Source organism: Branchiostoma floridae, chromosome 12, assembly GCF_000003815.2.
Source record: "Branchiostoma floridae strain S238N-H82 chromosome 12, Bfl_VNyyK, whole genome shotgun sequence".
Taxonomy (NCBI): domain Eukaryota; kingdom Metazoa; phylum Chordata; class Leptocardii; order Amphioxiformes; family Branchiostomatidae; genus Branchiostoma; species Branchiostoma floridae.
In genome coordinates, this window is record NC_049990.1 from 6201997 (window position 1) to 6226195 (window position 24199).

The window sequence follows — 24199 nt, forward strand, 5'->3', positions numbered from 1 at the left end:
AGCGTTATAACTTGATAAATAGACAGATGTTAGCCGCCTTTTCTATCCATATGATTAACAGTATTCACCCGGACGGGAGACGTGGCGCACCCCTTTTTTATGTCATACCTGGGCCGCGAAAACGCTCGATACAGATGTTCCGGACCAGGTAATAGCTTTCCACGGGTTCTAAGTTGTATCAAACAGGCTTCCTTCGAGTAAATCGAACTATTTCGAACTGGCCGAATACGGCTCGGTTGAAAATTCGAATACCGGATTCGGACGTTAGAATTGCTGTTGTTACCATCTTTTGTTCGAGGACACAACATTTTCTCAACTTCTTATGCATTTCGCATCGAAACATGTGTTTTCTCAGATGGGTATGACATAAATGAAATACAACAGGGTGTATTCCGCATCACCCTCGGTTCCATCCCTCCCGCGGGTCGGATCACCCTCCGGCCTTCGATCCTTCCCGCGGTCGGGCTGATACCTCGGGTGGTACGGAATACACCGTGTTGTATCCTATATGATATCAGCCAAAGAATGGGTATATCACCCTGAAAGGGGCGGTATCACCCCGACGGTACGGTAAAACTAGCCTCCTTCACCCGCGTCTCTAGGGCCTTGGCGAAATTTTTTTTTTGTCGATTCGCGATTTTGATCCGGGAATACGGCGGGAAAGGAAAATATGCCGGCAGAGGAATATATACCGGGGGGAGTGTACCGGCCCTAGAGACGCCGGTGAAGAAGGCTACGGTAGAACCCCGTACGTCGACCAACTAACTAACTAACTAACTCTTCCATATGGACCGCGGTGGATGTAGGGATCTGCTGTATTCCATACAATTTTCCTCACACTACAGTACAGTACCTATACAAGCGACCACTACAGTACAGTAACTATACAAGCGACCACTACAGTACAAGCGACCACTACAGTACAGTACCTGTATAAGCGACCACCTCTACATAAAATACTCCCAGTCCACTCCGTAGTCTTGGTAGATAATTTTCCCCATTGACACAATCATTAACAATGCTGTCTACAGGGACCACCTGTCCATAAAGACCAGTTTTATCGTTCTCGATCATAGGTGGTCTTATTGGGCAGTTTTTAATTTACATGTATTGTGGGATCGTGTGACGCAATCGGCAACGCGTTGGGCTCCGGCCCAAGAAGTCCTGAGTTCAAATCCGGCTGCCATGTCACCGATCTTGTGACCTTGGGAAAGGCACTTTACACTTTCCTCACTTTACTCAGGTATAAATGAGTACCTAGCTGCGGCTAGTGGTAGTGGCAGGCCATACACGTGTCAGCGGTAGGAGGAATCCCTTGCATCCTTGGTCGGAAGTCCTCCTAGGAGACGAAAACTCCAAACAACAAACCAGTGCTTCTGCTTGGGCCGTCTTACACGTTGCATACAGTTGCCCCTGTAAGACTAGTGCGCCAGTGGACGAGAGGGTGGAGAAGGAAGTGCACACCCCTCCTTTACCTTAAAAAGTTACGTGCAGGCCGTGAAGGCCAAGCCGTTGTATATATCAATCCTGCTTGAACTGTAAAATGATTATGATATTCTCATGTGTCTAGAGCCTCTTGCTTTTTTATATTTTATTCAGATCCACATTCAGCATCATATACAAGTATATTGTAGCTATTCTTCCTGTGTTCTCTTCAACAACTTAACAGGACAACATCTAGACACACAGGAACACATATACAAACCATACACTGTACATAAGATTCACACATAAATATAGAATACAACACGGTGTATTCCGTATCGCCCAAGGTGTCAGCCCGACCGCGGGTCGGATCGCCCGACGGCCGAAGGGTGATCCGACCCGCGGGAGGGCTGAGACCGAGGGTGATGCGGAATACACCGTGTTGTGTTTTATTTATGTCATACCCACCTGAGAAAACCCATGTTTTGATGCGAAATGCGCCAGAAGTTGAACAAATTTGGTGCCCTCGAACAATAAGTGTTGCAACAGCAATGTGCCAACGTCCGAATCAGGTATTCGAATTGCGTATTCGGCCCGCTCGAAACAATTCGATTTATTCGAATGGAGCCTGTGTGATACGCCTTTCGAACCTGTGCGATACGGAAACGTACGGCCCGGTCCGGAACACCCGTATCGAACGTTTTCGCGTCACAGGTATGACATAATAAAAGGTATGGCTACTTGAGATCATATGGAAACTATCTATAAGTAGTAACTTGAAATTTTCAAACTATTCCATGTAACAGATATTCTGTACAGAAACCCTTTCTTTTGAGCGTCAGTTCTGGGCTTTGGTAGTCTGATAGTTTTGGATGTTAATAAACGTGTTTGATATCCAACTGTCCTTGAGATGCTGAAAGATAGTAAACCTCGACCAAATAGGGACAATAATTTGCCAGAGGAGTAGCCGGGGTTATATGTTGGCAATCAAGTAAAGATCCGTGTGAAGATGTGTCTTTGATGTCCACCAAAGAGATTCTAATAATAGTCACCAATACGTCACTGGGTAATTACTTTGCCAAATTATTCTCACCCTATTTGGTCAATTTTCGCTCTAATTATTTTTTTTGCTATTTGCGGAACCCCATGAATCTGCTAAAGATTAGGAGCCTCTCACCGTTTTTCAGTAGGTGGAAATCCCACCTTTGGGAGCTAACACTGGCCGGGATGTTGGGATGGGCACTAATTTGTCTTACTTTATTGCGACTGAAACGCCCGGCGGGCAAAATAACCGCTAATATCAAAGGATACTGTAAATGCAGAAATGTTCGCGGTGGTTTCATGTTCGCGGTTTTCGCGGTGGCCACTTTACCGCGAACTTAAAACCACCGCGGACACTCCATTCTTTTTACCGCTACCACGAAAAAAATCCCCGCGAACTTAAATGCATTTAGAGTATTCAGCCTAGCTATGGGGTTACTGACCTACGGTGCTATATGAATACTCCAAAGAACGCCAAGCATTGAGCGACTGGACTGGAAGTAGCCTGTTAATACCCCTGTCACATTTGGCGAAAATCGATCGGACGACGATTCTGTGGCAATCGCCCGAGCCTCACTTATAATGATAACTTTATTGCACAACAATNTCCTTAGTACTGAACACCATCCACATCACAGAGATATGCCTGTCCTTAGTACTGAACACTATCCACATCACAGAAACATGCCTGTCCTTAGCACTAAATACCATCCACTTCACAGAGATATGCCTGTCCTTAGTACTTAACACCATCCACTTCACAGAAATATGCCAGTCCCTAGTACTGAATGCCATCCACTAAACAGAAACATACCTTTCCATAGAACTGAACGCCATCCACTAAACAGAAATATACCTTTCCTTAGTACTGAATACCATCCATATCACAGAAACATGCCTGTCCTTGGTACTAAGCACCATTCAACCTCACAAAGACATGCCTGTCCTTGGTACTGAACACCATTTGCCTCACAAAAACATGCTTTTAGTATTGAATATCGTTTACCTCACTCAAATCTGCACAACCTTTATAATAGCACTGCACATCATTCATGTCAAAACAACATAACCTTACATAAACTCACAAAAACATTTCAGTCCTTAGTACTAAAAACTATCCAGCTCATACGCCCTTCCTGTGAAAATATCCTGACTTGTTATGTTCAAACTGCGTCTCTGTGTTTTTGTCAGGTTCTAAAAGAGTATGGCGGTGTCTACGTGGATTGGGACGTGTTTGCTATGAAGCCTTTCCACCCTCTCAGGCGGTTCGACTTCGTCTTGGGCAATGAAATAGCTGGCCTGAACAATGGTCTTATCCTCTCCAAGAAAGATGCTCCATTCTTAAAGGTAAGGGTCTTAACGTAGAAAAGAATGCTGCATATGTATATACAGCCTTAAACAATACTACCCCGCATATTCAAGTTAGCGAATTTAAAATTGGAGCTGTGCAGGTATGTTAAACTGAACTACAATGTGGGCCATCAAAAAACAGCCTGCTACTCTAGAATGACATTCCAGATTTGGGAGTTTTCTTTTGCATTTGCAAGTGCTGTCTCTTAACTGCTTGTGATTTGATGTCTACCAAACACCTTCTTCAGAAGCTCTATTCCATGTTGTATCAACCTGATGAATCATTTATGGAGGAATGACCAACATTATGATATATTACATCATCTTAGTAGCATTTTAATACAGAAGATTACAATTTTTGTTTCAAAATATTTTTTTCAAAATATTTTTTGTTTAAATATTTTTTTTTCAAAATCTACAAGGTACTATATCATTTTCCTTCTTTGTTAAGTGTACAGTTATATATACCATGGCTTCACGTTGTTTGCAATTAGCCTTTGGGCATGAACTTGCAATACAGATATATATATATATATATAATATAATCTTTGAGTGAGGGATGAGGGCACCAAATTTGTTCAACTTCTGGCACATTTCGCATCAAAACATGGGTTTTCTCAGGTGGGTATGACATAAATAAGATACAACACGGTGTATTCCGCATCACCCTTGGTCTCAGCCCTCCCACGGGTCGGATCACCCTCCGGCCTTCGTTCGATCCGACCCGCGGTCGGGCTGATACCTTGGGTGATACGGAATACACCGTGTTGTATTCTATATGTACATTGCAGGTGTGGTGGGAGAACTACAAGCACTTTGACGACAATAAGTGGAACTTCCACTCTGTCATGGAGCCGTTTCGTCTGGCCTTTGTCCACCCAAACCTTATACAGATGGAGTTCAACACGCTCTCACGACCAGGGTAGGTTTGTCTTGTGATTATCTTACAATTCAGAAGAAATAGCACATCTTCTGTGATATTGCAGTAGATTTGAATTCCGAAATCTAGAAGGCAGTTCAAGCATACACTGACTGTTCTTAGACCTAGTAGATTTGGAAAAAGAGTTTGTCACCTAAATTTGTTTAAAAAATACATGCAATTTTGAGGGGATACGGTAATTCTTACAATTTTTTATGTGGTTTTATGGTCCCGTTTTTTGTGGTGGCCACGGACTTAATACCCATATTTCTAATACTGTACTGTATGTGACTACAGTGCTGCCATGATCTTAATTCCAAGCACAACAAACACTACATTTTCTCCCCACTGTGAAAAATTAGGTCACTGCAAACCTTAAGGCATTTTCAATAGTAAAAAATTTACAAAGGCCCCAAACCACAACTTTTGCCTACGCTAACCATTTCATCACCTATGAAAACCACGATGTTGCATTTCCTCTCCCATTTTTCAGCCCTATGAATGTTTTCCAGTTAATTGTACCTGAGGACAACTGACAAGTTGCAATGGTTGTTTTATTCCAGCTGGGAAGACTGGTGGGATATGAAGGCCATGTGGAATGAGGATCACCTGTACCCATGGTCACATGTCTACGGAGTACACTTCATCTACAGGTAATATTAGTTCACTTTTATCTGTGGGGTAACCTATATCCATTGTTTTTAAAAACAGAGTATTTACGGTAAGGACATCAAGTCCATATTTCTAAGATATTGTGTGATAATCATGTGTAGGGTATGCTAGTCATCATTAGTACAGAATGACAGCAAGTGATCAATTAACACATGTAATGAAAACCTAATTTATACAATCAATGGCCAACAATCAAACAAGGCGTACAAGAAAATCTTAACATTTCAGGGAGTTTTGAGATCTTCAAACTCTTGTTTCTTTCAGTTACCATGGGGAGGAGCACAACCCAGAAGACATCAAGCACATGAGGGGGACCTTTGGGCAGATGGCACGATGGGTGTACTATGGTCAAGTGGAGTTCCTAGACTAATATCACAAAGCACTGTAGGGGTATCTTTGCTGGATTAAGGAATACTTGCAGATACAATGTAGATGTGCAAATAGGTGTGACAGGTCGTTCAGTGATATATAACAAGCTGCTGCTGCACCGCGTGCCTGTGAAGCTGGTGTGTTACACTGAAGGGCGGTTTTAACGGCTACAAATGTATTATAGATACAGATAATGCAGATTTGGATTAATGGCACTATGGGTGTACTATCGTTAAGTAGAGTTCCAAGACTAACATGCAGTACACAAAGGGCAAGAAAACAGAGCATAGAGAATTCACAGATTTTGTATATCATGGAAATGGTGAAACATATTGCCCTTAAAAACTTGATTGCCATGTATTTTGATTAAAACAATAATTATTGCAACATTTCAAGAACTTCAAAGCCTTTAAAATACGCAGGACACGTTTAAGTGCTCATGATGAGTCATACCAAAGTTGTATACTTTGATTATGATGTACATACTTTTTAAATTTGATACATTGTTTTATACCATATTGTTGGAAAAAATAAAAATGTGATGTGTATAGTAGGTATTTTATCAATTGTGGTAGGCCACAGAACATGAATCCAACCATTAATTTAGATTAGACGTTATTTCCCTTTTGATGTATCTATAAAACTCATTTTCCTTCTCTGTTAAGTATACAATTATGTATGCCACTGCTTCACTTTGTTTGCAATTAGCCCTCGGGCATGAACTCGCAATAAAGATTATTATTGATAAAAGACTTTATATCAATTGCAATGTGTAAAAGATTATGTATCTTGCCAGAGAATAAAGACAGCATTACCAATTATTTCTGACCTGAACAAAACACTTTATTCTGTATAGTAAAAACAAGTCCATGAACAGACCCATGTTGTATTGTTGAAGACAATCCAAAATGTGCCAACCACTACATCATGTTTTATGTCATCGTAATACAGAAGGAACCATAGTTGTCCTTGGGAACCAACCAAAACCAATTTCAATGCACAACCACTGTATAATAATCTTGAACCTTACTATTGAATAAAGATTTTTAATTTGGTAACAACTTTAATCCCATTCCGGATTCATTTGTACCTTTCTGGATAATATCAATGAATGCTTAGCTGAAAGTCTGAGGTTTAAATCTTAGAGCTGTACATTATAACTTTGAGTTCACATTAATACATGTAAGCATTGTCAAAATTAGTTTGCTATGGCATTTGTCAAAACATCATGCAAAATATTACAAACTGCATACAAGATATAAGGAATGTAACATCTGAGAAAAACTCTCATATAAGAAAACTTAAGCATAAATACTGTAATCACTAATTACCTACTAGGTACATTTTTGTCAACTTTACAAGTACTTGGAATTTCTTTGTGCTATTTACAAAATACTGGTTGGATCTTATAAAGATCACTTTGCCATAGCCAGCGTGTATCCCTATGCACAGAGATACTGTCATTACAGATGTATTTGGATGAAGCAAAACATTGTAAATACACATGTACATGTATGGTACTTGTATTTCCCAATGTGGATACTGGCATACTATAATATCTCATTAAGAGCAGTGTTTGCAAATGAATGTTTCTTGGCATTTGGAAACTGCTGGAATATACAACACTGATCATCTTAAATTCGAAAAGACATTTAGCAATTCATAGCCTGAAGTACTTTGCTAGATCTTGATGTGTGGTACTGGACCTCTTTTCATTTAAACATAAAAGCATGGCAAGTTGGTTCTCTTCTTTGAAAAACAAGGACAAAGTTTCCCAGTACAGTCAAACCTGTCTATAGCGGCCACTCAAGGGACCGGACAAATTTGGCCACTATAGACAGGTGGCCTCTGTATAGAGGTGGCAACTTATAGATAAAATACCAAAGGGACAGACAAAAAGTGGCCACTATGGACAGGTGGCCCCTAATACAGGTTTGACTGTATATAACACAGAGCAGGGAATGGTATAGAATGACTAGATTTAAAATAACCAGTGTTGTACATATTTTACACACAATAGTATTTCTTTGATTGTATCTGTAGAGCTGTCCTATATTGTTTGCAATATAGTTGTTTGGCCTCTTGGTTTGGATTGTTGAGAATCTTTGTGTTGTTGGTACTGTACAAATGTTGACATTTAAATGCCTCCTCACTAGGGCTGGGTATCGGTACAGCGTACCGGTACAAAACCGGTTTTTCTTATTGGACCGGTCCAGAAAAACCGGACCTGAAAAAATTAGGCGGACCGAATGTTGGACCGATTAGAAAATTAACAGATTATCTTATCAGGCATTCACACGTTTTGGCGCTTGCAGGTGGAAGAAAATAACAAGATTGAAGTAGAGTAGAGTTTATAGTAATTTCTACCAAGTTTTACAGCCAATCGTACAGGTGCAGTTAGCTTTGTAGGATTTTAAAACGCCAGTGTAAGTCTAATACTCCACCAAACAGATTTCTTTGTAGTAAAATGGACTATTGGTATGAGTCATACTGAATCAGGTCCAGGTTCAGGTCCGGACCTGGACCTGATCCTTTGGACCTGAACCGGACTTGGACCTGAATTCTCTGTACCGGTACCCAGCTCTACTCCTCACACTATTGCAACTTAGTTGAACATACTTGCCTACATCGTACATACAGTACTACACACATGAAGTACTACTTCTATGCAATCAATGTACAAGGCAGGCCCGTGTGTAAATGTACAGATTTTTCTCACAATAAACTGAATTATCTTGCATGCAAGGCACAAGGATAAAATCATTGGATAAAGGTGCACTTGAAGATCAAAACCTTGTTCACACTTAGATATACATGAATCATACCAACTATTACACCAAATATACCACATTATTAAAAACAAAGATTACACAAGGCTTAAAGTCGAATTGGTCCTACATACATTTTTATTAGGTACACAGCTGACAAAATATTTAAATTACAAATTGTCAGAAATATGAATGTCATAGATATAAATGTAGAACTGCAAGAAGTGAAGGTATAACGTTATACTGACCACACAAAGAATAACCATAAGAACATGAGGATTATGTATATTGCCCATTCTTCCAATTCTTCCCTGTTACTATAAAATAGATGCACTAAAGATGCTAGTCTGTGTAACACAAACTCTGCTGTCCAGTGCTGTAACTTGCACCTCCCTGCAGAGGTCGGTGGATGTTGGGCGGGCTGCTATAAGCGAGATTTAATCAGGCTACAAAGATGCTGAAACATTATATAAAGCTTGCTTGGCACCATGCACCTTTATTTCTTTTGTAAAAATGTTTCACTTTCGAAATTTCTGATTCAAGCAACTAGTATCATGTAGCTTTCTCAACATTGGCACTTCAATAGGCAGGCTCTTTTTCTTTCATTCTGCAACATGTTATTGCTAATTTGTGATAAAGATGGACGTACGGGATAGACTAGACTTTGGTTTGATCAAAATGTAGAAATGTCCCATGACTGCAATGTTGGTAGGCAAAAGACTAAACGTACAAATTTCATCAGTTTACTAGATGTTAAAGCCACGTACCAAAGTATTAACTGATGTGCCTGACCGATCATGACATTTCGTATCCATTGCACAACTGAACTGAAAAAAAAAAGATAGGTACAGGGCTACTTTGGAAACACCAAATGCAAGCTGGTTTGAAAAAAAAAAAGACTTTCTATCACTATCAAAAAGAAATCTTCATTATGGCTAATGTCAGTTCAAATTGCACCAATTCCTCTATCAATCTCAATAGCCAGTTAATTCTCAAATACTGGTAGGTTGGACATACAATAGAAACTGTCTCTGTACATGTCAACATTTTACATCTTCTTTATTGAAGTGTTCTGACTTGTTAAGAATCGAAAAGACGAATACCAAATTTCATTTGTCTTACTTCGAGGTAAATCAAATGGCACACCCCATGTTTTGAATATCTCATAAGCTTTTCCATTTCTTAGAAAGTGTATTTGATTTTCCATTAAATCTCAAAGGAAGGGGTTGTAGTTTTATCTCCTAAAAAACTATTCTGAAAGACTCATTTTTATCCCTTAACAGATCTCCTCATTGCTAAACTCCATCTCCACTTTGGTCCCAAATGATTACAGAAGAAATTGGGAGGATGAGTGTTGATAATTGGCTTATTCTGAATAAAGCCAATAAACATGAAAACCAGATAGCCACTTTCCGGACTAAAATTCTACCGAAGATGAATATAACTGTTTTCTTGAAAACAATTTTCAGATTATTCTAAATGGAATGAAAAGCAGTAAATACTTATCAATCAAGTTGTCTTGCTTTTCGTCCTGAAATGATGAAATTTCTGTGACTTCTGGGTAACATTTTGCTTTCAGATCTCATTAGGTGTCCTATTTCAGTCTACAACTCTGTAACAGTAATATCAATAATAAGGAAAGTGTCTCTGTATATGGGTTGATACAAGGATAATCATATCATCATATCAACATATCTTCAAAAGTCTAAGTAACTGATTCATATCAAATCCACACATGTATGAAAAAGTGTGCAAACACCATTATGATGATAATAAGTAACTTCAAGTAAACACAGAAACACTATGTAGAGTCTTGCTTCAATATTTCTTGTCTCAGTGCAATATAAAACTCCTGTCCCTCCACCCCAAGTATTCATTAACCATCTCCTGCTTACAGCGTAAGTTGTAACCTATACAAATTTGTACATCCCTTGTAGGAAGATGGTTAAAGTGTCACTGCATTATGATAAATGGCAGTAAACTGTTCAGCACTTTGCTGTAAGTTTTTCTTTCAGAAAGAAGCTATAAAGACTAAGTAAAAATTTGCCTTAAGTTTGACGGTCAACATTACACTGTTATACTGAAAGAAAATGAAAAAAATTGTGCTACTTGTAACACTGATCATGGAAAAATTGAAATATAATAGTAGGTTTACAACTGCATATTATACTTCTAATCTCTCAAATGGGTACAATCTGAAAATGGATACAATCTCTTGATAACATAAGATATATCAAATATTTCTTTCCTTATTTGTGTCAAGAATAAAGAATTGTTTCTAAGTCAATCAAAAGAGAAAATAATGATAGCCCTAAATGACATTAATTTGCTACTTTCACTGCAATGTTCCAAAAAAATTATTTATAAGGGCATACTGCAATTACTCTAATGATACAGAAAATACTTATTGCTATGGTCATTTCAGTGCGAGGAAGATTTCCCCCACTGTTATAATCAAAATACACACTGTCAGTTAACCTTTTCTGCTTAACTAGGAGAGAATTACAATGTGGTAACAAGTTCGGCCGTCTCCGAACGCGTAACGTAGCGTACGCCTTCGATGTTTGGCGTCGTTGCGCGTGAGGGGGCGCGGGAGGATTGAACTGAGAGAAGCATCTGCTCCGACACAGTACTGATACTTGTCTTTAACTGCTGCAACTTGTTCTTCATCTTCATCTGAGGAGGAAAGAGACAACAAAGTCAGTTGGAATCAGATCAAAGAGTCAAACATTCATGGTTTATTTTTATTTTTGATTGATAGTTTTTAAAATCCTGTTTTTTATCAAAATTCAATCCAATGACAAATGTATGGAGCATTTTTTTCTTTAAATTTTTTTCTTCATTTTCTGTTCTCAGATTGCAGCTAGAAATTGGAAAATATGCAATGATACATGTACATCAAATCATCATTTTATGGCAAATCATTTTGCTTATTCGAAAGTCATGAAACTAGAAAATCAGTGCTGCAGAAATGTTAATGCCATTTTTTATCAGAAGCAGTAAGCCGGTTTTCAAAACTCATTTGGTGAGTAGAACAATTAGTACATTGATCATCAAAGTCATCGCAACTGTGCAACATCATAGGAATTCAGCTGGAAGAGGAATATGTCATTGACAGGATGTCATGTTAGACAGAGTGTTAGAAACATAGAAGTGTGTGTTAGATAATATGCAAAGTTATCTGTGTGTCAAAAGCATTTACGTTAGTGTAGTGTAGTACTAAGGCTAAATAAAAAAATATACAAAATTTCCTAAATCCAGATCATATTTACTACAAAGGATACTAAAAAAGGTAATAAAAGGCAATGAAATACAAAAAAAATGGAATAGATCGTCTTAATGATTTATTTTTCAAATTGGTTAAACAAAAAAGTGGTTATAAAATGTTTGGAAGTAAACAAAGAAAAAGAATCTTGAAGACTTGAGAATTTTGAGCTTACAAGTAATGTAACTGCAGTGACACGATGAACCTGATAACCTACAGTATACTGTAAACATGTTTTGCATACTATTGTCAAAAGGTGTGACATTTAGGGATTTCCAAAATACTAAATTGGAAAGGAAAGAAAGAATAACAAAAGAACTTACTCAATGCATGGTTACTACTAGTATTATAGAAAGTTACAATCACAAGAATCTTAACAGAACAGAACATGTGTTCACAATAAGGTCATTTTGAATATCTAACTGGTTACTAAACTACCCTTAGCTATAAGCCTGTTTTTGAAAGGAACAGAATCAGATGTATTAAGTACTCAACATTTGGCATACCAGGTTGCAAAAAGGAGAAGACTAGTTATTAGCATTATTAATTGCAATGCATTAGAGCACTAAATCTTGTTAAACCTATGGTGGCAAAACACACCTTGGATATTATGAAGCAATCTGTATTAGACAAGCCCACTTGAACCACCAGATAGCCTAAGTTGTTAGGGTGCTCTATTTATGCTACAATGGCAAGCACTACAGCTGTGTTTAGGTATCCTATGTTGTTAGGATGCTTTTATTCATGCTACAAGCACTACAACTGTTAATAAAAAATACCTGTGGCCTTATGTCATTTTAGAAAATGTAAACGTTTTACAATACAGCAAAGAGGGAAGGGAATATGATGGTTTGAAACAATGATGAAGGTCAGCCCCCAAACAATGAATCCATTTATTCAATCATTTCTTATTAATTTTGCTCAATGGTGCAAGATACGAAATTAAAAAAAAATCAAATTTGAAAGAACATGGATAACTTAATTGTGAATTTCAGTATATAGTAGAGTAGATTCATCCCTTAATTGTGAATTTCAAATCAAGATTTTGGAAGATTAATGATGTTTGTTCACCTTTATCCCCGGGGTAACCGATATCCATTGTGCTGCTAAACAGGGTATCCAGGGATATCAAGTCGATGGACGGTAGTTTCAAATTGTGCTTTTTTCAAAACATTGCAGTTCAAACCACCATCTGTTGACTTGATACCCCTAAATACATAGAATTAAAAGAACGGATGAAGGTTACGCTACAGTTAAAGGTGAACTAGCGTTAACTAAAAAATTATAGTAATACAGAGTATTCTGATGCAGTGAGATTGCAGCAAGCCAATTGAAAGCCAAAAATCAAAAGTTAAAAAAAAAACACAACTTTTACTGGATGGTTTGTTAAACAACATCTCTTTTTCTGATCAATTCTTCCCTCATTGCCTTTGACAATAAAGTTTCAGGACCACAGAACTACTGAACAGAGCAGTGCCACACAGGTTAGTGATTGACCTAGGGGTCAAGCTGTGTTCTACATGACCTCTGACCTTTGGCCTCTACGTTATTATAGCCAGTGACTCATCCTGCGCATCAAAGGAAACGCTGGAGGCGACAAAATGCCTTCTCCTTTTAACCTGCGATGGTGGCAACAAAAATGGTTAGAAAACACTTTTGCTACACTGTAGTTATTTTTCCTGTACAAGTACAAATGGAAGGAATGAAAGAAAAAGATAAAGACTGATAAAAAAACAGAAGAGGTGACATGTGAACAGAAAAATTAAGAGACAAAAGGTAATAAGAGACAGTAAGATTTGAGCTGTGCAGAAATAATTATGGCAGATATTGCTGGGTGTGCAGTCAAACCTGTACTGGTGACCACATCTGCATAAGGAGCACCCATGACCACTGTGGCCACTTTTTGTTGGTCCCTGAGAGTTAACCTACAGGTAAGACTTGAAAATCCTTTCTATGGTGGCTAAACTGTCTACTGTGATCATTTTAAGTCCTTTGAGTGATCATTTCAGGTAGGTTTGACAGCACTTGACTTTTTGTTTGCTGCCACAACCTGTGATCTGCCTGATGATAAAGAATTGAAAGCAAATGTTGACAGGTTGTGTGAATGAACACCTGTAATGCAGGTGATATTGCATGCACCTGGGAAGGTAAGCAGAAGTTGTAAGAGTGAGCACTTGTAGAGAGTGAGCTGGGATTGGCCATGCAGACTGGTATGAATCATTGCAGAAGCACATAAGCACTTTGGGCTCTGTCACAGGGTCTGTATAGCAGTCAAAAATCAGTCCAATTTGGTCATTCTACTTTAGTCATGCCAACCCTAGTGCCATCCTGTTTTGTTAGTGTCCTGGTCAGTTAAGCCAGTATAGGTCATGAACTTATTAGGATGGCATCTAGGCTACAATATGGTTTTGTATAATGTTACAATGAATGACTGTGAATAATTATGGTGATTACAAGATACTACCAGATGCTACTGAGACTTTATAGGGATAAAAACTTCCAATTTGAACACATTTTCTAAAATCTAACATTAATTGAATTTCAATAATCAGTATGATTTGTGCAATTTAGTTTTATGATACATCACTTGGCTATTCAAGCCTGTATACAAACCCTGCTGAGCCAGCAAAATTGATTAAAAAGTTTTGAGTTCTTTTTTTTTTGCCACAGAAACAGTACCTGTTAACTTGACACAAACAGCTGCGTCATTCTGGGCCAAATCTACAAAAAGAAAGTAGAAAAATGGTGCTTTTCATGCTTAAATAACAAAGCATATTGACAGACTGAGTGAAAATAAGATAAGTTTTCATTGGACATTGATTCACAGCAAATCAAAGCCACTCTGCATTGACCATCCCAACTGAGATGTACAACATAAACAACAAAAAATGAATGCAATTATGATAAAAAATCATTCATGCAAGGGGAGAAAATCAACAAAACAATTAATATTAATCAAAAGATAAAATGAGACGACATCTACTGGGTACTGACTTTCTACACTACATGTACTGTAATTATTATGGGTATTAGAGTTGTGGGTATTAGAGTATATATGTTGTCTGAAAGTTTTTGCAAGATCTTCTTCCCTTAGTTACACCCTGGTATTGGCTGAAAGTATTTGGAACATCTGTTTCCATATACATTGTACCAGTTTGTGTTACAGCCTGCCATTGGCTGAAAGGTTTTTTTTTTCAAGTACCTGTTTGTGTTACACCCTGCTATTGGCTAAATGTTTTTGGTACATTAACATAAATTTGTTACAGTCTGCTATTGGCTGAAAGTTTTTGCAACATAAACATTCTCTTTCATGTGTTGCACCCTGCTATTGGCTGAAAGCTTTTGCAATATTCTCTTCCATGTGTTGCACCCTGCTATTTCCTCAAAGCTTTTTTTGTGCAACATTCATTCCCATGTACCTGCTTGTGTTGCACCCTGCTATTGGCTGAAAGTTTTTGGAACATTTACTTCCATGTGTTGCACCCTGACCCCAACGACCTGGAGGTCAAGGGACTAGGTAGCTAAGTAGGTAGGTTGTACCCTACTATTGGCTGTAAGTTTTTTTAACATTCCTTTCTATGTACCTGCTAGTGTTGCACCCTGGTAGTCTCCAAGCAGTCCCTACGGTGCCTTAGAAATAGTATCAAAGCTGGCAAAGGAGTATAGCCGGCCAAAGGGAGATAGCCGGCTAAGGGAGTCAAACGGGCACCGGAGGTCTGCCTGCACTGAAACAGGGTGGAGCGTTTCTATTCAACAATGGTGTCGCTGCCCCACCCTGTTGTCAAGTGCTAATTACTTTACGAGCGACTTACACTGGACGAAGTCAGTGATAGCGCGCACTTCCCAGCGGTAGGTTCGCGCCAAATGGCGCCGGATTGAAAAATTTGACAGCATCGCAACGTAATAGAACAAGCGCCACAATACATAAAATATTTAGTTTAAAATCGATTTGAAGTCTGAAAATAATGCCAAACAAACTACAAATTTTGATATACATATATAATAACACCAAACTAACGTTATGAGTTTTAAAAACATGCCGCCTGATCGTAATCCTCTCTGTTATGTTTGGATGCGGTAGAAAGAACCACAACAAGCCAAGCGCGCTGCCATTTCTGTCTCCTGAAAGTTTATTTCTATTTCGTTCTGCGATTTTGTAATTTCGTCCGGCGAACTGCGTCAAGGACCAGATGTTTGCTCCCGGCTAGCAACTATGGCTTGCATTGGTAGCATAGGGTAGGTAGCTGACCCCTGACCGGTAGCGATGCCGACAAAGACATCCTTGCCTTCCAGAGTGGCCAAAATGGAATCGAGCTGTGCTTTCTTCGGCTCGAATCCCCATACATCGCGGAAAACACGTCGTACTCTGGCCTCCATTGTTGCCGGCATTTTAAATCTGCCGGTAACGGTCATCGTATGTGACCCGTGACGTAACTTCCCGTGAGACGGTGCAGGGGCGCACCAGACGCACGAGCCATCCCAGGCCGGGAGGGCAATTAACACCTACTCGGCAAGCACAGTTTAATAGGCAACAAATAGATGCTAATAGCGTCAGATCAGCCCGACTGAGGGCAGACCCTGGTGCCGGTATACCAAGTCCCTGGCCAGCTTTGATACTATTTCTAAGGCACCGTAGGGTCTGCTAGGAGACTAGCACCCTGGTATTGGCTAAAAGTTTTTGGAACATTTACATAAACTTCTTACACCCTAGCTGGCCTGCTATTGGCTAAAAGTTTGTGAAACACTAATTCCCATGTACCTTCTTGTGTTACCCCCTTCTATTGGCCGAAAGTTTTTGCAACATTAATTCCCATGTACCTGCTTGTGTCATACTATGGGCTGAAAGTTTTTGGAGCAGTTACTTCCATTTGTTGCACCTTGACCTCAATGACCTAGAGGTCAAGGGACTAGGTAGGTAGGTAGGTAGGCTGCACCCTACTATTGGCTGAAAGTTTTTGGAACATTCCTGTAAGGTTCAAAGTCAAGTTCACAAGACACACGATCTAGATATAGTCCATCTTATTCTTCATCTCCCGTCACACATGGCCAACTTCCCCGACCCCCTCCAGAAGTGCTTGATCTGACCCTTGCCCCCGTGGCTGACTCCCCTCTGAGCCCTATCACTCCACATACTTGTGTTTTTTTTTCTGACTCAACACACAACAATTCCTTTCTATGTACCTGCTTGTGTTGCACCCTGCTTGGCCTGATGTGTTTGAAGATGACCTTTATGAAGACGTCCGGAATCATACAGGCAGTGACCAGCACCAGGAGGGCCAGCCACACCGTCGGACTGGACAGCAGTTGGAGAAACACGTAGTACATAGGTTTGTTATCAATGGGCCAGCCGCTGGGGGAGAGAGAGAGAAAAACAATGTGATTCTATTCTTGAAAGTTCATCTGTGTTCACTTGGTAGAAGTCATTCTTGAACTAGTTGAACTGTGATATCCCTGAAAAGAGATGTTGGGCGACATAGACTTCCTGCAACTTATGATCCACTGCTCACTGAGTCACATGTTCTATCTGCATAATGTGATGTCACAGCAGCAGTGGATTGTTCATTCCTTGACAAAGACTGGAGCTGATCAGTCAAAAATTGGGGTGATTCCAATTTCTTGTGTTGGATATTAAAGTTCAACTAGTTCAAGAATGTGATTCTATGACAGGTGACATTCACTGAGGCCTCTTTAACTGTGTATAGAAGATGTTTTTTTTTCAAGGAAGCTCAGTTTACACAATGGAACATAATCAATACACTGTACATGTACATCCCTTCTTCTGAGGTGTTGCAAAAATCTTTATCTAGTGCTGAAATGCTATCCAATCATTTGACATACCAACCAAAGATGAAACTGCACTGAAAAGCAAGAAACACTGTTCTGATACATACACAACATAATATTATAGATATTTCTGACTTGGCTATTAGGGCAAGAATTAAGTATATCAAGCAACTGACACCAAAATCATTTTAGTCTGGCTTTTCCCTTTCAATTGTGCCTCAACTACATGCACATATCCTCCCATTAAGAAATGCATGTTAGAAAAGCTACAGTAAAAGTGGATATGTCAGCACAAAAGACAGAATGGAAGATCTTAGCGCAGGCAAGGAGGGCAAAAGAAAAGGCTGGGCATTCAATGCCATAAAATATCATATTAAACATTTATCATATAACTATCATTCTACAAACAGTTGTCATCTTCAAAACTGCACATTCAGTACAATATATGTAAATTGCTACATTTAAAGATCCTGTACTTATATAGTCTAACACATTTTGTATTAAGCAATACTTGCAATCAGGGTTGATAGCCAGTGTCTGTCCTTTGACGGAATTTTGCTGCTGGGGATGGACAAAAATTTTACCTGACACAAAATTGGCATGTAAAGATTCTAATTAAACCAAGCTAAGTCTACAAGCAAAATTTGCCCCTCAAAATAAGGGAAATAGCGTTTCAGAGAGTCTAGATGTCAAAATTTTCCCAGCAAGTATACCTCTTGAGCCCCCCAGCATCATGGTGCCCTTGTCAGGATTTCCATTCAAAATCCAGGGGATGAAAAAAATTCAGGCTGGCTAGAACACTGATTGTAACTATAGCATGCCTCAAATACCCATCTAAGTAGTGTAAGGTTCAAACCCTGAATCCAGTGGTCCCAGGTTGCAGGCAGCCTCCACAATGTTAACAGTATTGGGTGCACACAGGGTAACTTATTACTGCACTTAAACAGGTAGTTATGTCAAGCTATGAAAGCATATGCATCTACATGTACATATCTGCTGAATCTCATCATACAAATACCATGCACTTAAATGGACTTAAAAAAGTTGTTATGTCAATTTATGAAAGCATGTACATATCTGCTAAAACATATCACATGATTCTTACTGGCCAATCAAGAGGCATGTCTTATAATTCAATATTGACCAACCAAATGGCAGGTCTGATAATTCTTAGCTAGACAGTACTTGAAAGTGTCATGTGTACCATAATGGTCTTCATGTTTCTCTACTCAAGCCTAAGACAGCTTGTTGCAATCTGATACAAACTGAGACAGTCACACATCTTTCTCATAATCTTTCCATATGCAGAGACCTTTGCACTGGATTTTTACTTTATCTCTAATCTCTAATGCATATATATATTTCAAAAATTTTTGCAATAACGTTTTTGCATGCAGTTTAGATATTTCTGTCTTGTCTTAGACTTATAAAGCAGCCAAAATTATGCAAGAAAAGACTGAGGCTGAGAGAGGAAGAACTCATACCTTGGACTGCAGAGATGAGACCAGAGTTTAGAGGTAAGGTAAGCAAGGAGCAGGACAGAAAATCAGGTTAGTTCATGCAGAGCAGAAAAGGCCTGAAACCTGTACTCATGGACTGGAATTCTACAGGTTTGACAAGTTGACATCTAGACGAATTAGGTGTGCTGTCTTAAAATTATGTACAAATAATGTGCTGTATTTTGATGTGCTTCATGTAAATGTACTGTAGATTTGTGTATTTTTGAGGACACCTTATTTCAAGAAAAAAATGAAAAAGTGAGTTTTTTGCAGTGGTAACGTTAACTATACTGTTACTATCTGTAAATGTACAAAATATACTTTTCCGCTGATATCTTTTGGCAGTAGGAAGTAAGAAACCCACTACAAATATTTCAGGCTTTACAATATTCTATCTACAGTTAGTTGACTTACCATTTGAAAATATAACAGTATGTCTTTGCATAGACCCCTGTAATGGGGTAAGCATACAAAATGTACATAACAAACTTAAATAATGATTCATGATGGTTTACAAACTTACAACATAATGGCGCTGTAGACCAATGTGAAGAGGAAATAGACGATGATGGACCCCCAGATGGCGAAATGGTTCAGCCAGGTCCAGTAGTGAGTCTCCACTGCCATCTGAAGGAGGTAAAACTCATTAGGCCTAGAAAAAAAATGTGTTTCCTGTTTCCCTTCCTAACACTTAAAAAAAAACCAACCCTAGACTTTTTTTTGGGTAGGCAGCCTGTTTCCTATTGAAGTAAAAACACTGCTTGTCCTAGTTAATGAAGGATAAATATATCTATTATATCAAAATTAAAGGTTGACACTGAAAGACAAGTGTCCTCATGGATTTCAGTTTACTTTGTTCAACTGCATTGTAATATGTATAATTTTTGGCCAGCCTGAAAAAAAATACAAGAAAAAAAGATTCCCTATCTACCGACCCTATTTTTTTCAGGACTGAAACAAGAAACACAACATTTTTTTCCCTAGGCCTTAGTAGAATGTTAGTAATTACAGTTCTACGCTTGAGGTGTCGCCAAAAAATCATCACCTAGTGCTGAAATGCCATCCAATGATTAAGCTTTCTAACTAGAGGTGGTACACTAGTACATCATACCAGTACAGTACCGGTACAAAACCATTTTTTCTTATTGGACCAGTCCAGAAAACTGCCATCTGACGAAGATAATAATAACTTTAGTGCACAACAATTGTACAAGGTACAAACCATGGCATCTACTGATATAACTTCTATGAGGCTAATCTACTTGATAAAAGGGTGCATAGTATGGGATGACAATGGTCTTTTACAATCATTGGAGTGATTTCCAGCATCTAGACATTCTTCATATATTTTCCTATGTATACCATGTAGGGGTTGTCACATGTGATAATGTATTTAAATTTGCTAACTAAGTCCATTGAGGTAAATTCCAGTATGTAACAGTGAATTATGTATAACAGAATATTTGGGGCATACAATCAAAAAGTTATATTCGTCAAAGCTCATTTAATAGAATGTGGCAATTAGGGCTCAAAGGTGTTGCCCAAAAATCATCACCTAGTGCTGAAATGCTATCCAATGGTTAAGCTTAACAACCATAGACAAAAATGTATTATACTATGTAAGTCAGACAATTTTGGTACATACACTTGATGCAGGTGAACTTAAAATACAAATAAAGCACCATAATGTAGATGAACTCTGAAAAGTACTCTGTTCTCTAACTTGGACGAACTTGAAATACTATAATTGTAACAGTCTATTCCAAGGTGATACCTTGTAACTATAGATTGCCTGTTCAACATTACCTTAAGGTTGACTACTATCACCACTGCCGTGAATATGAATGTCCCCAAACCGAAGTTCCCAAACATCTGCAAAAGATAATCATAAAATCAGAGGTATAGGAATATGAAATAAGTGACATCTGCTTAATAACATAGATATATCCATCAATGTCAAAAGCACATATTTTTGTTCTTCAAGTTAAGTGACTAGCAAGATAAGTATTTTGAATGTATTGATTCAAAAGTACTAGCTATTCTGTATAGGTTGATGAACAAGTACCAGGCAGTTAGATGGATTGCAGGTCAAAGGTAACACTTAGTTGTAACCTGTGACCTTATTACCCAAACTATCACTGATATAAACACTTGTAATATGCCAGTATAGTCTTTACTCCAAGTTCTACCCTTTCTTTCACTATCAATGCCTTATGGCAAAGATTATTTTTAAAAATTTTTGTTTAACTTTTGATTATTGTTTTGAATAACAACAACAACAACAGCAGCACAATTAAAAGCAAATTTACTGATATAATGTCATACATACTGTTTGGTCAGGCATCAGTGATGGGGCATCCCAGAACAGGTACATTGGGCCATAGTAGTTAACCAACGCATGCCAGATTCCTGCAAAATACAACAAGCTTTGATCTTCAGAACGAAATTTCCCCAAACAATCATTACTTGGTGCTGAAATGCTATCCATTTGAAACATAATCTTGGTACATACAGTAGAGTAAAGTTAAGTAAGGTCATCCATTAATTGCTAAACAAGACAGACTTAAAAAAAGAGACTTAATACAGTGTATTAGAATATGCAGTAAAATGGATTATACTACTTCTTTCTCCTGTGTAAAATACAATTTTTCCAATATCAAACACACAAAAGCAATCCAAGGTTTGAAAATCACATAAACTTTTGACAGCACATCCACTGTGACTCTAGACTTCAGTTAACCAATTTCCTTTTTGTTTCCACTCACGTAAATTGTATTGGACTTGGTCACTGCAGTGTCAGAAGCAACTTATTAAGTACATAGATTGTCTTAAACTCTCTTTTGCATATCAATTCAAAGTAAGGATAAAAACCTGCTCTACAACTAGATCTCTTTTTTATATCGACCTGCTCTCCAATGAGATCTCTTCATTGTCACAGATGAGAAGGATGCTACCTGGGATTCTACCTGGAGTGTCTGACGTTTCCCAAAATAACATCCAGTTACTTAAGGTAACTGCTAAAAAAAATGGGCTTATCTTATTACCTGGATGTCTACCCTACATCGACGTAACCAAGGAGGTTGACGTTACTTACCAAGTATTGTCCAGTACAGGAAGTGGAAGATATCCAACCTCCTGTTCTTAGCAATGTCCCTGGAAAACAGCAAGTCAATATCAATGTTAGAATAAAAACAAACAACCTTCATGTAATACTCAAAACACTTTAGCCATATTACAGCTCCCAATTCTTTTCTGTCCTCTCTGCAGAAGCTTGCAAAGTCAAAAATGACAGAAGCCACAATACAACTGGATACAACGATAAAAACACTTTGCAAAAGAGTTTTCATTCCCAAATACTGTCAAAGTACTCTCCAACCTGTATAAGTAACCACCTCTACATAAAAACCACCTTGGCCAATGTGACCACATTTAGTTGGCCCCTTAGGCCACACCAATTTAATTTCTTGGTTCACGGATTCGCTTGCTCCTATTTTTTGGAGAAAAAAAATAAAAATAAAAATTACCACTCAGCAAATTTTCACCATTAATGAAACAATTCACCAACTTTCTGGTGTTGCAAATTGGCCTTTATATTATAAGCTCCTTAAAAGTGTGGGTACAGGTGCTGTTACTGTACAGTAATAGTGCTTTTGTACTTTTTTCAAGCTGAAACTTTTTATCCTATATGTTTTGGATTGGACCTTACCTTTACCCTAACCATTTTACAATTTTTATTTTTATTTTTATTTCGCCCTCTCGCTCCATATTTTTAATGAAAAAATCCATGAACCAAGAAATTAAATTGGTGTGGCCTTAGATTATTTTTCACAATGACACAAGCTTTAAGAATCCTGTCTATAGTGACCACCTGTCCACATAGACCAAATTTTAGTCCTCTGAGTGGTCGTTTTTCAACAGTTTAACTGTAACCATCCTCCTAATGCCGGGTCCCCAACGGCATTAGCCTATGGGGCCCTGCTATCTCATGCCCTATCAGTGGTTATTATGATTGTCGCCACAAACAAGCTGTCAACCAATCAGAGAATAGGCCTTTCTTGGGCTTGTTGTTGTCGCAAGCTGTCTCGCAAAGGCCGCTGGGAAGCTATCAGCCAATCATGTTACGTATTACATGGCTCCATCCTCCTACGCCCGATCCCCAACGGCTGACTGCCCATATAAGGGCAAGCTCATTAATATTTATAAGTAGGGCGGTCCCTAACTGGTCTGAGTGCAGAGGTAAACACAGTAAGTTTTGACACGACTGTGATTCCTCTGCGTAGGAGAATGACTGTAACTAGCATACAAAGATACTGTCAATGACTTGATATTGATACTGACTTGTAGAGTTCCGGATTCTTCATAAGGTCTGCCTTCTTAATGTTCTGTTCGAACAGGCCGTACAACAGGATCGGTAGAGAAGTGAAGAATATGTTGTAGAACGTCAGGAACGCTGTATCATACAGAGTCTGAAAACAACAAGACAGAGGTGTCATATTCTGGTTACAACATCCTATATTGTACCAAGATGTCTGAAATTAAAAAAATGTTAATAACATGTACATGTAGTAGCAACAGTCAGAATCCTAAAGATTCTAATGTTTCTTTGCTATATTGTCATTATCATTATGCCCTTTTTGTCAACAAAACCTGTAGCACTGAAAACTACAACACTGTAACCAAGTTTCCTGTGTTATGTCACGTTAAGGCTAAACTTTTGGTTCACTCGTTTGGCAGTATTATTTTATGTTATCTAAGTTAAATCTGACTTTGTACAATCTTTATGTTTATGTTACCTAAGTAATTTGGTTTCATAGAACGTTATGTATGATTATGTTATTGAAGTTGATTTGGTTCTGTTGAACTTAATGTATGATTTATGTTCGGGGTTCTCCCCCCAGGGGGCTTTGAAAAACGCCGTCAGGCGACATGCTTTACCCTGGTTAAATAAAGAATAAACAAACAAACAAACAAACAAGTTAATCATCAGGATGATAAAGAAGAGTAATGATGTTAAATAACATACAGAAGTAATACCACCTACCGTTTGCGAGTACCCATTGTAGAACTGGGATAGGAGCTGGGGGCTAATGAAAGCAACATTCTGGGA

At 38.4% G+C, this 24199-nt stretch overlaps 2 protein-coding genes across 2 annotated transcripts in view; one reads left to right on the top strand and one right to left on the bottom strand.

Annotated features, from left to right (window-relative positions):
• The first annotated feature begins 3630 nt into the window (after positions 1–3630).
• On the top strand, positions 3631–6307 carry LOC118426857. Its single transcript, XM_035836415.1, has 4 exons — positions 3631–3813; positions 4608–4738; positions 5299–5388; positions 5672–6307. Exons 1-4 carry the CDS (start codon positions 3706–3708, stop codon positions 5775–5777), a joined length of 435 nt encoding a protein of 144 aa, XP_035692308.1. The 5' UTR covers positions 3631–3705; the 3' UTR covers positions 5778–6307.
• Positions 6308–8657: 2350 nt separating this feature from the next.
• Positions 8658–24199, bottom strand: part of LOC118426856 (probable phospholipid-transporting ATPase IF) — a gene marked incomplete in the record, with an annotated part of 86611 nt that continues 71069 nt past the window's right edge. The window contains 8 exon segments of the mRNA XM_035836414.1: positions 8658–11220; positions 16991–17159; positions 19616–19719; positions 20899–20964; positions 21422–21501; positions 22187–22245; positions 23431–23558; positions 24134–24193. Of these exon segments, the coding sequence (XP_035692307.1) occupies positions 11047–11220; positions 16991–17159; positions 19616–19719; positions 20899–20964; positions 21422–21501; positions 22187–22245; positions 23431–23558; positions 24134–24193 (840 nt within the window).

Bases quoted from the DNA above. Each gene is read 5' to 3' on its own strand.
- LOC118426857 (XM_035836415.1), top strand. From the start codon at position 3,706: ATGAAGCCTTTCCACCCTCTCAGGCGGTTCGACTTCGTCTTGGGCAAT. The intron at 4,739-5,298 runs GTAGGTTTGTCT...GTTTTATTCCAG, and splicing joins AACACGCTCTCACGACCAGG to CTGGGAAGACTGGTGGGATA. The intron at 5,389-5,671 runs GTAATATTAGTT...TGTTTCTTTCAG, and splicing joins GGAGTACACTTCATCTACAG to TTACCATGGGGAGGAGCACA.